Raw genomic sequence first — 15318 nt, 5'->3', positions numbered from 1 at the left:
TTTTTGGCATATATATATATATATATATAAGTTGTTCTCTCTTTAAAATTTTGAGATAAAGTTTCTTCTAACATATCAAAGTATACCCTAAATCTCTAGTGTATGACTTTGTTCCAATCTCCTGCTTGATCACATTCTCTCCCCTTTTTTCTTTCTTTCCTTCCTTTTTTTCTAATCCTCTTATTTTTTCAAACACCTTATCAATTCCTTTTTTAACATTTTTTATAATTTTCATCTTTATAGTCATATTCCATCCCTTCATCATATCAACCCTTATTTTGTACATATATAAGTCTTTCTATCTTTAAAATTTTAGGAGGCACTTTCTTCTAACAGACCAAAATACACCCAAAATCTAGTGGGTGGCACTGATCTCTACATCAGCCTGATCATATTTGATCATATTCTGTCTTTTTTGTTTTGTTCTGTTTTTGTTTATCTTTTTCTTTTTTTTCTCTTCTTTTTTCTTTCTTTCCCTTTCTTTGCCCCAGGTTTCAGGTCTTTTCTGATTTGTTTAGAGTATATATTCTGGGGACGTTGTTAACCTTTTAGCATTTTGTTCTCTCATTCATCTATTCTCCTCTGGACAAAATGACAAGATGAAAAAAATCACCTCAACAAAAAGAACAAGAGGTAGTACCATCTGCCAGGGACCTACTCAATCCAGACATTAGTGTGATGTCGGACCTAGAGTTCAGAATCATGATTTTAAAGATACTAGCTGGGCTTGAAAAAAGCATGGAAGTTATTAGAGAAACCCTTTCTGGAGAAATAAAAGAACTAAAATCTAACCGAGTAGAAATCAAAAAGGTTATTAATGAGGTGCAATCAAAATGGGGGACTAATTGCTACGATAAATGAGGCAGAAGAGAGAACCAGCGATATAGAAGACCAAATGATGGAAAATAAAGAAGCTGAGAAAAAGAGAGATAAACAACTACTGGATCACGAGGGCAGAATTCGAGAGATAAGTGATACCATAAGACAAAACAACATTAGAATAATTGGGAACCCAGAAGAAGAAGAAAGAGAGAGAGGGGCAGAAGGCATATTGAAGCAAATTATAGCAGAGAACTTCCCTAATTTGGGGAAGGAAACGGGCATCAAAATCCAGAAGGCACAGAGAACCCCCTCAAAATTAATAAAAATAGGTCAACACCCCGACATCTAATAGTAAAACTTACGAGTCTCACAGACAAAGAGAAAATCTTGAAAGCAGCTCGGGAGAAGAGATATACAACCTATAATGGTAGAAACATTAGATTGGCAACAGACCTATCCACAGAGACCTGGCAGGCCAGAAAGGACTGGCATGATATCTTCATAGCACTAAATGAGAAAAATATGCAGCCAAGAATACTATCTCCAGCTAGGCTGTCATGAAAATAGAAGGAGAGATAAAAAGCTTACAGGACAAACAAAAACTAAAGGAATTTGCAAACACGAAACCAGTCCTCCAAGAAATATTGAAAGGGGTCCTCTAAGCAAAGAGAGAGCCTAAAAGCAGCATAGATCAGAAAGGAACACAGACAATATACAGTAACAGTCACCTTACAGGCAATAAATGGCACTAAATTCATATCTTTCAATAGTTACCCTAAATGTAAATGGGCTAAATGCCCCAATCAAAACACACAGGCTACCAGATTGGATTAAAAAACAAGACGCATCAATATGCTGTCTGCAAGAGACTCATTTTAGACCCAAAGACACCCCCATATTGAAAGTGAGGGGGTGGAAAACCATTTACCATGCTAATGGACACAAAAAGAAGGCTGGGGTGGCAATCCTTATATCAGACAAATTAGATTTTAAACCAAAGACTGTAATAAGAGATGAGGAAGGACACTACATACTATTTAAAGGGTCTATCCAACAAGAAGATCTAACAATTGTAAATATCTATGCCCCTAACATGGGAGCAGCCAATTATATAAGGCAGTTAATAACAAAAGGAAAGAAACTCATTGACAACAATACAATAACAGTGGGGGACTTTAACAGTCCCCTGACTGAAATGGACAGATCATCTAAGCAAAAGATCAACAAGGAAATAAAGACTTTAAATGACACACTGGACCAAATGGACTTCACACACATATTCAGAACATTCCAACCCAAAGCAACGGAATACACATTCTTCTCTAGTGCCCATGGAACATTCTCCAGAATAGATCACATCCTAGGTCACAAATCAGGTCTCAACCGGTACCAAAAGATTGGGATTATTCCCTGCATATTTTCAGACCACAATGCTTTGAAACTAGAACTCAGTCACAAGAGGAAAGTCAGAAAGAACTCAAATACGTGGAGGCTAAAGAGCATCCTACTAAAGAATGAATGGGTCAACCAGGAAATTAAAGAAGAATTAAAAAAATTCATGGAAACCAATGAAAATGAAAACACAACTGTTCAAAATCTTTGGGATGCAGCAAAGGAAGTCCTGAGAGGAAAGTATATAGCAATACAAGCCTTTCTCAAGAAACAAGAAAGGTCTCAAATACACAACCTAACCCTACACCTAAAGGAGCTAGAGAAAAAACAACAAATAAAGCCTAAACCCAGCAGGAGAAGAGAAATAATAAAGATCAGAGCAGAAATCAATGAAATAGAAACCAAAAGAACAGTAGAACCAATCCACGAAACTAGGAGCTGGTTCTTTGAAAGAATTAACAAGATTGATAAACCCCTGGCCAGACTTATCAAAAAGAAAAGAGAAAGGACCCAGATCAACAAAATCATGAATGAAAGAGGAGAGATCACCACCAACACCAAAGAAATACAAACAATTATAAGAACATATTATGAGCAACTCTATGCCAGCAAATCAGATAACCTGGAAGAAATGGAGGCATTCCTAGAGATGTATCAACTACCAAAACTGAACCAGGAAGAAACAGAAAACCTGAACAGACCTATAACCACTAAGGAAATTGAAGCAGTCATCAAAAATCTCCCAACAAACAAAAGCCCAGGGCCAGATGGCTTCCCAGGGGAAGTCTACCAAACATTTCAAAAAGAATTAATACTTATTCTCCTAAAACTGTTCCAAAAAATAGAAATGGAAGGAAAACTTCCAAACTCATTTTATAAGGCCACCATTACCTTGATCCCAAAACCAGACAAAGACCCCATCAAAAAGGAGAATTACAGACCAATATCCTTGATGAACATGGATGCAAAAATTCTCACCAAAATACTAGCCAATAGGATCCAACAGTACATTAAAAGGATTATTCACCATGACCAAGTGGGATTTATCCCTGGGCTGCAGGGTTGGTTCAACATCTGCAAAACAATCAGCATGATACAATATATTAACAAAAGAAAGAACAAGAATCATATGATCCTCTCAATGGATGCAGAAAAAGCGTTTGACAAAGGACAGCATCCTTTCTTGATCAAAACTCTTCAGAGTATAGGGATAGAGGGTACATACCTCAATATCATAAAAGCCATCTATGAAAAACCTACAGTGAATACCATTCTCAATGGGGAAAAGCTGAGAGCTTTTCCCCTAAGGTCAGGAACGCGGCAGGGATGTCCACTATCACCACTGCTATTCAACATAGTATTAGAAGTCCTAGCCACAGCAATCAGACAACAAAAAGAAATCAAAGGCATCCAAATCGGCAAAGAGGAAGTCAAACTCTCACTCTTTGCAGATGATATACTGTATGTGGAAAACCCAAAAGACTCCACCCCAAAACTGCTAGAACTCATACAGGAATTCAGTAAAGTGGCAGGATATAAAATCAGTGCACAGAAATCAGTGGCATTCCTATACACCAACAACAAGACAGAAGAGAGACAAATTAAGGAGTCGATCCCATTTACAATTGCATCCAAAACCATAAGATACCTAGGAATAAATTTAACCAAAGAGGCAAAGGATCTGTACTCAGAAAACTATAAAATACTCATGAAAGAAACTGAAGAAGACACAAAGAAATGGAAAAACGTTCCATGCTCATGGATTGGATGAACAAACATTGTGAAGATGTCAATGCTACCTAGAGCAATCTACACATTCAATGCAATCCATCAAAATACCATCCACTTTTTTCAAACAAATGGAACAAATAATCCTAAAATTTGTATGGAACCAGAAAAGACCCCGAATAGCCAGAGGAATGTTGAAAAAGAAAAGCAAAGCTGGCGGCATCACAATTCCGGACTTCCGGCTCTATTACAAAGCTGTCATCATCAAGACAGTATGGTACTGGCACAAAAACAGACACAGAGATCAATGAATAGAGAGCCCAGAAATGGACCCTCAACTCTATGGTCAATTAATCTTTGACAAAGCAGGAAAGAATGTCCAATGGAAAAAAGACAGTCTCTTCAACAAATGGTGTTGGGAAAATTGGACAGCCACATGCAGAAGAATGAAACTGGACCATTTCCTTACACCACACACAAAAATAGACTCCAAATGGTTGAAAGACCTAAATGTGAGACAAGAGTCCATCAAAATCCTTGAGGGGAACACAGGCAGCAACCTCTTCAACCTCAGCCGCAGCAACTTCTTCCTAGAAACATGGCCAAAGGCAAGGGAAGCAAGGGCAAAAATGAACTATTGGGACTTCATCAAGATAAAAAGCTTTTGCACAGCAAAAGAAACAGTCCACAAAACCAAAAGACAACCGACAGAATGGGAGAAGATATTTGCAATTTGCAAATGACATATCAGATAAAGGCCTAGTATCCAAAATCTATAAAGAAGTTATCAAACTCAACACCCAAAGAACAAATAATCCGATCGAGAAATGGGCAGAAGACACGAGCAGACATTTTTCCAAAGAAGACATCCAAATGGCCAACAGACACATGAAAAAGTGCTCAACATCTCTCAGCATCAGAGAAATCCAAACAAAACCTCCATGAGATACCACCTCACACCAGTCAGAATGGCTAAAATTAACAAGTCAGGAAACGACAGAGTTTGGCGGGGATGCAGAGAAAGGGGAACCCTCCTACACTGTTGGTGGGAATGCAAGCTGGTGCAACCACTCTGGAAAACAGTATGGAGGTTCCTCAAAAAGTTGAAAACAGAGCTACCATACGATCCAGCAATTGCACTACTGGGTATTTACCACAAAGATACAAATGTAGGGATCCAAAGGGGCACGTGCACCCCGATGTTTATAGCAGCAATGTCCACAACAGCCAAACTGTGGAAAGAGCCAAGATGTCCATCAACAGATGAATGGATAAAGAAGATGTGGTATATATATACAATGGAATATTATGCAGCCATCAAAAGGAATGAGATCTTGCCATTTGCAACGACGTAGATGGAACTGGAGGGTGTTATGCTGAGCGAAATAAGTCAATCAGAGAAAGACATGTATCATATGATCTCACTGATAATGAGGAATTCTTAATCTCAGGAAACAAACTGAGGGTTGCTGGAGTGGTGGGGGGTGGGAGGATGGGGTGGCTGGGTGATAGACATTGGGGAGGGTATGTCCTATGGCGAGTGCTGTGAATTGTGTAAGACTGTTGAATCACAGACCTGTACCTCTGCAACAAATAATTCATTATATGTTTAAAAAAAAAAAAAAGAAGAAGAAGAAGATAGTAGGAAGGGAAAAATGAAGGGGGGGAAATCAGAGAGGGAGATGAACCATGAGAGACTATGGACTCAGAAACAAACTGAGGGTTCTGGGGGAGGCAGGGGGATGGGTTAGCCTGGTGATGGGTATTAAAGAGGGCATGTACTGAATGGAGCACTGGGTGCTATACGCAAAAAATGAATCATGGAACACTACATCAAAAACTAATGATGTAATGTATGGTGATTAACATAACATAATAAAATAAAAAAAATTAAAAAAACAAGTGAGCACACAGATGGATCAGTGCTAATTCTTTCACCACCAGAAAAATAAAACAAACAAAAACTAAAAGCACATGGTTGAATGATGACAGAAACAAAATTATTTCCATCATCCCATTTTCCCAACTTCAGTGAGATGTCCTTTTTGTTTCTACCTGTAAACTGACAATATGAGGCCTAGGAAATACATGTATAATGTTTTCACAAAGTAATGATGATGGAAAAATAAACATTCTGCTTTCTGATAAAACCCAATTAAAGGAAGATCTAACTTAGAATAAAGGCCATTCTTTTTTTTTTTTTAAGATTTTATTTATTTGAGAGACAGAGAGAGACAGAGAGGGGAGTGGGAGCACAAGTTGGGGGAGAGGCAGAGGGAGAGGGAGAAGCAGGCTTCCCGATGAGCAGGGAGCCCCACTCGGGGCTTGATCCCAGGACCCGGAGATCATGACCGGAGCTGAAGGCAGAAGCTTAACTGACTGAACCACCCAGGTGCCCCATACAAAGGCCATTCCTGATGCTTATATTTCATGCTCACCTCCTATTGCTTAAATTCTTTGACTTAAGCCTTTCTTAACTTGCCCATGGTCTCTAATTCCTGATCCCTGCTACCTGACTTCTTTGGACTCTGGATCTCTTACTAGTACAACACAGACTAGTAAGATTTTATGTTAGTCTCAAAAACCAGTACGGTCTTTTAAATAATGATTTCTGAGTCTCTTGAAGAGAAAGTAATTATGAGCCAACATGGGGTTATGAAGAATCAGAATAGCATCATTTTCTTCTTTTAAAGGATAGACTGATTGATAAGAAAAATCCAGTGGTAATTATTATCCCTATATGCCAGCAAGGCATATGACAAACTTGCTTATCACGTTGAGTAAAACCGTATGGGTATTTAAGATACCCATAAATTTCTGAATAATGGATCTAAGTCAATACAAAGGGAAGATCCATATAATGTGGTACTCAAACTTTACTGTGGATCAAAATCACCTAGAGGGTCTGGTGCCCAGAGGTCCCAGTTCAGCAGGTGGAACCCAAGAATTCGCATTTCTAACAAGTTCCCAGGTCCTCACCTGGGGATCAGGTTTTGAGAATCACTGATGTAATGTATCTCATGATATAAATAAAAGGTTTTCTTCAACATTTTGTGAGTAACTTTGTTAAATATATAAAAAGCATGATTACAAATCTGCAGATGATATTAAATTTTGATATAAAGAGACCTCAACAGGTTAGTTGTGAAACAAATCTTAAAATTTAATATGGCTAACTTTAAAATCCCACAACAAAACCAACCACACAAGTATAGGATAAGAAAAACAGAGCTTAACGATCACAATCACACACACACACACACACACACACGAGAGAGAGAGAGAGAGAGAGATACACAAGTTTTAGAAGACTACAGCTTCAATGATTCGAGAGTATACTCTGGCAACCAAAAAAGATAATAATAGTTTGGGCTTTGTAATAAAGTACAGACTATGGAATAATACATTTGATAGTCCAACTGCAGATTATACTGGATCCCCCCACACCTCGGTATCTCTGTAGTCAACTTTGGGTATCAGACATTAAACAGAAGGTAGTCAAACCAGTTTATTCAAAGAAGAGCTTTGGATCTAAAATCATATCACATGAGAACAGTAAGAGGCATTGTTGATGTCTGGCCTTCAGAAGATTTGGAAGGATATAAGAGCAGTTTTCATATAATTGGTTTGTGGATGAGGATTTGTTTTTTTCTCTGTATGAGCCCAAGCAGAACTGCCATATACAGACTGCATCAGACTGCTTACTACATCCGGGTGTCCAGCTGAGGAGAGGAGAGGGGAGCAAGGGAAGGGCTGACATCTAGACCACATTTCACTTGATAAAGCCACGTGCCTTGGAGGGGGTTGAGTCCAGCTAGAAAAAAGGTAAAGTTTTTCTAATTCATATAAAACAGACAACTCTGGAGGACTTTTCCTTTAATAGGGATACCATTTCTAATTTGCACAAAGGCGGTGTTGACTGTAGCCAAGGTAGAACTAGCTCCATTAAGAGAAGTTTAGAGAAAGTGATTTCACCTCACTGGAAGAAACTGATAGAGTGATACATTATATGGAAACACAGTTTCTGAAGAGTAGTTAATCCCCCAAATTGGATGTCCAAGGACTAGCTGGACAACTATTTGGCAGGGTTATTTAGAAAGGATTTCAAGGTAGAGGAGTATGTGTATATTTATTACCAGGTAAGTGGTTTTTAGCTTTTAGGATTCCACATCTGAATTACTTACCTATCTTCTCCATATCCCAGTTGATTCCTGTGGTATAAAGATCCCTTCTCTTCACAAATTTATGATACATTTTAGCCTTCCTCCTACCTAGCCAAATTCCTCTTCTCCTTTCCCTGCCCCAATATGTAGAAAGCATACATCCTGCATTAATACTGAATTTAAACTTCATATTTTTTAAAACAAACTGCTTTTGGGGGCACCTGCCTGGCTCAGTTGATAGAGCATGTAACCCCTCATCTCCAGATTGTGGGTTAGAGCCCCACATTGGGTGTAAAGATTACTTAAAAATAAAATCATAAGTAAAAAAAGAAAAAAAGAAAAAATCTTTCTTCCAGATTTAAAAAAACAAAAATACTACTTAAAGGAAGATGAAAACTTAATTCTCTTAACATATTCATTAGAGAAAAAGCTAAGTTTCATTTTTAAGTGATTTATGTATCAGCAAATTCATGATTGGGGGTAGAAAGTTCTTTTGCACTAGAAAGAGAGTGGGATAAACATGGAAAATGTAATGTTGGTTTACATTTGTTCAAGGAGTACTAAATGTATGATGCTATATTAAGTAAGTAATGATTAAGTAATACATGATAAGTATTAAGGAGCAGAGCCAACCATAGGCATAATCTTAAAGGAAGCTGAATTATCTGGAGTTTACCCTTCTTGTACTTAAACCTAGATTTTCTGAGTGTTGGCTCATACTTAGGACCTTTCTTGGTCTCTTCCAAGAGAATAGTGCTTTAAAAAAAAATCAGCATTTTAAAAGGAACCTTTAGTAACTCCACCTAAATAAGTCAACTAAAGGAAGAAACTATCCTATGGAAAGACAGAGAGGCAAAGATTTTGGGGTTTATGTATCTTTCTGTAAGTACAGTTAGATTAGCTTTTCATGGAGGTAGAAGAAAACAGAGAGAAGATCTAGATACCTAAAGTTGCCTAGTCAAATAGTAATTTCCATTTTTGAACAAAAAACACGAGAAGACACACCCAAATGCCAGTAAAGGGTTCAACCACCTAATTATTTTGAATACATATTAAGGATGTAATAATACAAAATACTTCAAGGAATATTTATGTAAGATGTTTACATATGTAATGTCATACTGGAATGATCTTAATAAGACAACCTTTACAGAACTTTCAAAAAAATCAGTTTCAAATTATTTGTAGAATGGAATAACAATAATTTTGAGCTTGGACACTTGTAAAAAAAGTGTTTTTTGATAAATATTTTAAAAATACAAAATAAATACCATTTTAAATGATAGTTGTATTTTGAGAAAGATATAATAAAGGTTTTCTTTTTTTTTTTTTTCCTTACCAAACTAGCTAATAAAGGTTTTCTAAGTAGAAAAAATAGAAATACTTCCTAGGAAAAGAAAATAAATCCTTTTCTTCCCTAAGGAAAAACTTTCTTTTCCTTTGTAAATAAGCATTTCTCTTTTTTTGAAGGAAATAGGTAAGTTTTAAAAAACCTTATTTTTTTGTGCAGTAAACAACTGATCTTGATCAAACAGCTTACATAATTATTTTCTTTCTTTTTTTTTTTTTAAAGGTTTTGTTTATTTATTTGTCAGAGAGAGAGAGAGCACAAGCAGGGGGAGCGGCAGGGAGAGGGAGAAGCAGGCTTCCTGCTGAGCAAGGAGCCCTATGCAGGACTCGATCCCAGGACCCTGGGATCATGACCTGAGCCAAAGGCAGCTGCTTAACCAACTGAGCCACCCAGGTGTCCCGATAATTATTTTCCTTAATATTAATTCTGTTTTTCCTTGCAGAATGCCTTATACACAGTGGGCAGATAAATATTTGATATTTGTTGAAAAAAATCAGTCACTGTTGCTTCAGTTGCAAGCTGCTGACATTTTCAATGTCTTTCATACAGAATATATTATTGCAAAATTTGCCTCAGACAGACATTTTATAATCCTTCTTGTGCCCCACTGATTTTCAATTTATCAACAATGGTGCCTGACTCAGTTGTCAACCAGGCATTTTCATCATTTAATCAGTATACCATTCATTTGAAGGCAATGTTTGAAAATTGCTCTGTATATTTACATTCTTTATTTAAAGAGTTATAATTTAAGGGTGATAAAACCCACATCCAGAAGTATATATTACAAAGCTAATAACCAAATAGCATATCCAGTTTGGAAGCAGACTGACTAATGTCAACATGAGATTACAGAACCTGCTCACTTCTTACCTAAAGAAAACAGTGAAAAACAATGGCAAAGGTAAAGGCTTAAGAAATTTAGGGGGAATGAGAATCAAAAATTCAGAATATAAAAGAAGCTTCATCTGGAATGCAGGGCCCTAAGATTATCCCTGCAGCAAATATCTAAAATGCTACCTATCCACAAAGTAAGAACGACAAACTTAGAATGATTTCATTCATTGATGCCCAATGTTAGGAGTGTCCTGGCAAGAATGACCAGAAAAAGAAATAAGGAGAAAAATGAATCATCTTTTCAATTATTCCAGTCTGTATTGCCACTTCGGTGCTTCTAGAGCTCTAGGGCCCCTAAATTGAAGCTGAGATATTTTTATCTTCCTGGAAAAAAGTTGCTTCAAAGGCTGCTGAAAATTTCAGATTCAGGCCTTTTCCTTCTTTTCCTGAACCATCCTTTTATATACCATTTTTTCCATACAATTTTAATATAAATTCCTAGAAATGTATGAGATTTAACCAATAAGGTACTTACATTCACACTGTATGACATCTAAGTTAAATTGCTGGACGGCTCCCATGCTTATCTGTTTTAACTCACTGTCCAACAGCATCTGCATTAAGGATGTTGACAGATGCTGGCAGGCTGACATGCAAGCAGTCTGGGCAACCTTCCCCTGTTTAAAACAAATATTAAAACCAAAATATAAATAAACAAATAAGCAAACACATAAATACACCATGAAATATCAGAAAAATTATATACTTGACATTCTTTTTGTTGCCTTTTTGGGGGTGCAACAGTGACTGCTGGCCTTTCTATTTCTGTATTCTAAGCAGTTATGCCTTTTAGCCTAAGAATTAAAATTAATATTCTTGTTTACTTGTCCTTCTCAGAACATAAATATCATTAAAGTTCTAACTGCACCCAGGAAAATTAAAAGACAAGTAAAAAACCCATGATTTATTATGTTAGATCTCTTGAAATGTCTCAAGTATTTTAAAAATGCACATTAAAACACAGCATTTATGAAATAAAATAATTATACTGACAGAACATTTTATTCATGTAATGTTCTTTAAGCTCTGCTTTATAAAATTAACCAAGCCAGAATAAAGGAAGTTAATAAACACTATATTTTTATTTAAACTGCACCTAAAATTAAAAATATACTTTTGAGTCATAAGTCCCTCTAATCAACATCAGTTTGTGGCAGAGCTTCAATTAGCTGGGGGGACTTGCCTACCAATATGATTTCAAAATCATCTACAGATCTACATTTAGTTTTTAAATCACCTGATAATTTAGAAATATGTGGTTAAATAAATTACAAATACTTGTGGTTTTCTTTCACTACATATATTATTATAAAATATTTTCTACTATAATAAGCTCCTAAAAACTATATAAATTTTCACGGACAGCCTTAAGGCTACATTTTCTTAAAAATAATAAAAATTTTAAGTTTTCAGGTTTAGCCTCTAGATTAATGTCACTTTTAGTATAAACTGTTTCTTTAAACAGATTTTGTATCCCAATTAAAAGTTTAAAATATTATAAAGACTCTTTCATGTATAGTTTTCCAGTGTAATACTGCTCCTAGTATTGCTCTCTTCAACCACAAACATGTGATTTGGTGATAGATTGACTCCTGTGATAGGACTCAAAGACCTATGAAAATGGCCAGAAATAATGACTTTTGGAAAATGTGTCATGTTTTGCCTCATTTGCATTAATAAATATTTACTCAGTGCTATTTGATAATTATGCTTTTTACTACTTACAAAGGCCAATAAAGCTACAAAATCATGAAAAAAATCTAAACATAAATGTTTTACTAAATTGGTACAGAAATGTTTAGAGTTGATCTCTTAAAAAAAAATAAATGTTTTTAAGATGTCTATTAGAACAACATTTGTTCATTAAACTGCACATTTAAAATCAGACTAGAAACAAAGCAGCTTTTATGAATAAGTCTTTAGCATTTAGACACTATGCAGTGAAAAACTGTATCTGAAATGGAACCTCAATTTCTTAATCAAAAACTTTAGAGATAAAAGCCAATGCAAACAATATATTTGACAGATACTGATGAACTGCCAAAAAAGAATGTAACAAACAATGCAAAACCCAGCATGCTTCAAGATCCCTCAAACCCAAGAGGAATTAGTCTGGGAGACATGCAGCTCCATTCCCCAAGCACCATAATATCAATATGAATGGGAGGGGGGACAAAAACAGAGAAAAAGGAGAAATCAATGGCATGTAATTTAGTTACAATGTAATAGGTTTGAGAATACTTAATGGAAATGTAATTTTGACCTAATGGAACAACTACTGCATTTTAGCTTCATGTACTTCTCCATCCAATCAGCTCCATGTCCTACTTATGTTGCCCCTATGATATACCAACTGCAAAACAGATGAATAAATCGCCCCCTAAAATTACTATTATATTCATTTTATAAGTAAACACACTGCACAATGTAAGTGGTATAATTTTAAGGTGACCTTAAAAATAAATAAATAAAATTCAAAATGGGTTCAAATGCTACAAATGACTAAAACAACAGTACTATTGGAGCCAAAAATGATGGTAAGAGTACAGAAATACATGCTATTCTATAAACTTGGTGGAAATAGGTAATGAAAACATACATACACACATACATGCATGCACGTGTGAATTTAGCTTTTTATTTCAACATGTAATAATAAAACCCTAATACCAAATTTCTTCTGATTATGCATATTAAATACAGGCTTATTGTTCTCAAAGATATAAGATTAAAATAATTGTAAAATATTTTATAAATCTTCAAATGAAATAAATTCTTTCTTATAGCCCAAAATTAAAGTTAATATCAAAGGTTTGGATTCTTCAAACATTTAAAAAGTTATATTCTATAAGATAATACATTTTTAACATGTTTACTTCCTAACCATAAAATGTGCATAAATATCCTTAAATCCATCTATTACTTGTATTTGGAGAGAAAACGTTTAATGTTCCAAATATTTGCACACCCAAAAAATACCTTTGGCAATTCATTTTTGATGCCTATAGCCCTTGATACACTTTGATATAACCAAAAGACCCCTTTCTGAACATTATTATTGCTAATACTGTGGACACTCTTAATAATATTATCATTTTCTAGGACACAAATAATCTAGTACATTTGCAATTATCTTTAAAAACTAGCCTTTTTCATTAGAAATGCTGTTTTTTTAACAAAACTGAAATAATAAATTTCAAACACCTAGAAATTTCTGCAGCCCTCATCTGAAAAATTAATTGCAACTAACTGTAACTACTATTAACATTTTCTTTCTCTTTAACACAAAGTTCAATAAGTAAAAACACCTGCCAAACTTTTAAAGGTAACTACTTTTTTACCCTCCTCTAACATTTTGCTGAAAAACAACTTGCAAAGAGAGAAAACCCTTAGACAAACTTCTTAGATTTCAAAGGAACTTGTAAAAGAGAATTTGCTGACATATTAGATCCTTTTTGCATTACCCAAAAGCTTTTCTTCTAGGAACAATTGTGGTAAGGAGACATTTGGCTCCTAGGAAATTCCCAAAGGGTCAACCATATGCATCCTTCCATGGCACCTTCACAGTGCTGCTTTCTAGATCCATGTTTCAAAAGCAGCTTTCATCATTTACTTGTGTGTCAGTCAATATGATTTATGGACTGCATTCAACAAAGTCAAAGCATATAGAATGAGAAATATGACTACAATCTGCTAATTTGTTTTGTATTGAGCCACTTAAGAGTCAAAGACCTGATGTCAGACTGAGACTAGCAACACAATTAACCAGTCGGTGACAGATTCATCCATCCTCCCTGCCAGGCTGTGCCAATCAAAGACAGCATGAGGCGACATTTGGTGAAATCAGTAAGAAAACTCATTCTCTAAGCAACCTATGTGAGACCTTGATTGACACTTTTTGAATTTAGTTTGTGGAACACAGCCACTCTTTAGCCAATAGTCCCTCACTGCAAGCTGTGAAATAAGGCTTTTAATGCCAATCACAGGAACAATAAACCACAAACCACCAACCCTCAGTTTAAAAGGAATCAAGAAAACACATCTGTTTGTATGTCAAGCCAAATTTCTAAAATAATTTACTATTACAGATTAGACTAAAGATAATCTCTTTCCTTTGAAACACCACAAAATGACATGGTAACAAAAATACAACAGATTTTATTAGATTATGTCTCAAAACTGTTTTGGTTTCAAAAGTAATGTTTTGATAGATCTACTCTAATATAATAATAGGAGAAATGTAGAATACTTAAAAACTAATTTGACACATTAAAATTTTCATTTGAAGTTTTCATTTGTCTCACCATTCTCTTATTTCAAAGATCTAATAAAAAAAGAAAGGCTTGATTTCAACAGTAATTATTTGAAAGCATTTTTCAATGCTGCTTTCATTCTCTCTCAACTACATTTAACATAAAAATGTGCTCTTGAAATCACAACCATTCTTTCTGTATTGGTCTTCCTTCCTTAATGATCCCAGGAGAATCCATTTTACCTTATTTATATTCCCACAAAAGGCCAACTTTGCACAATAAACTACTTTTTTTATTTAAGTAAAAAGAAATATATAGACTCAGAAATATTGTGCATTGCATTTACTGTTCTTTAAATTAATAACATATTTTGTTTTAAAAGGTTATGTAACTCTTGTCAGAAAAATCTGGAAAACTGAAATAAAATTATGGTCAATTTGAATGTTAAATCTAACACTGGCAAGAAAATTTATTAATTAATTCTGATTCTGTATGGCATTTTACAATTATTTAAGTTATTAATTTTTTAAGTTACTTAAATTAAAGCAGTAAAATATTACATTATTCAAACTCACTCCCTCTCAGTTTGCTGCATAAATTTCACTTGAGACGATGAAATAGTCTTTTCAGAGGAAAGGCAAAAGAAAAAGGGAAACATTGATGAACTGGTCAGTCTCCTAAAGACCCACAGTGTATATAGCCTTTTTTAAGA

At 35.2% G+C, this 15318-nt stretch overlaps 1 protein-coding gene across 3 annotated transcripts in view; it reads right to left on the bottom strand.

The window, feature by feature from the left end:
* Nucleotides 1-15318, bottom strand: part of EXOC6 (exocyst complex component 6) — a 240815-nt gene that overhangs the window by 51803 nt on the left and 173694 nt on the right. For all 3 annotated transcript variants that reach the window (XM_027595848.1, XM_027595850.1, XM_027595849.2), the window contains exon 19: nucleotides 10829-10970. In XM_027595848.1, coding sequence (XP_027451649.1) covers nucleotides 10829-10970 — 142 coding nt within the window. The remainder of the gene's footprint in view (nucleotides 1-10828; nucleotides 10971-15318) is intronic.

Source organism: Zalophus californianus, chromosome 15, assembly GCF_009762305.2.
Source record: "Zalophus californianus isolate mZalCal1 chromosome 15, mZalCal1.pri.v2, whole genome shotgun sequence".
NCBI classification, from domain to species: Eukaryota; Metazoa; Chordata; class Mammalia; order Carnivora; family Otariidae; genus Zalophus; species Zalophus californianus.
This window is presented reverse-complemented; position numbering and strand designations above follow the sequence as displayed.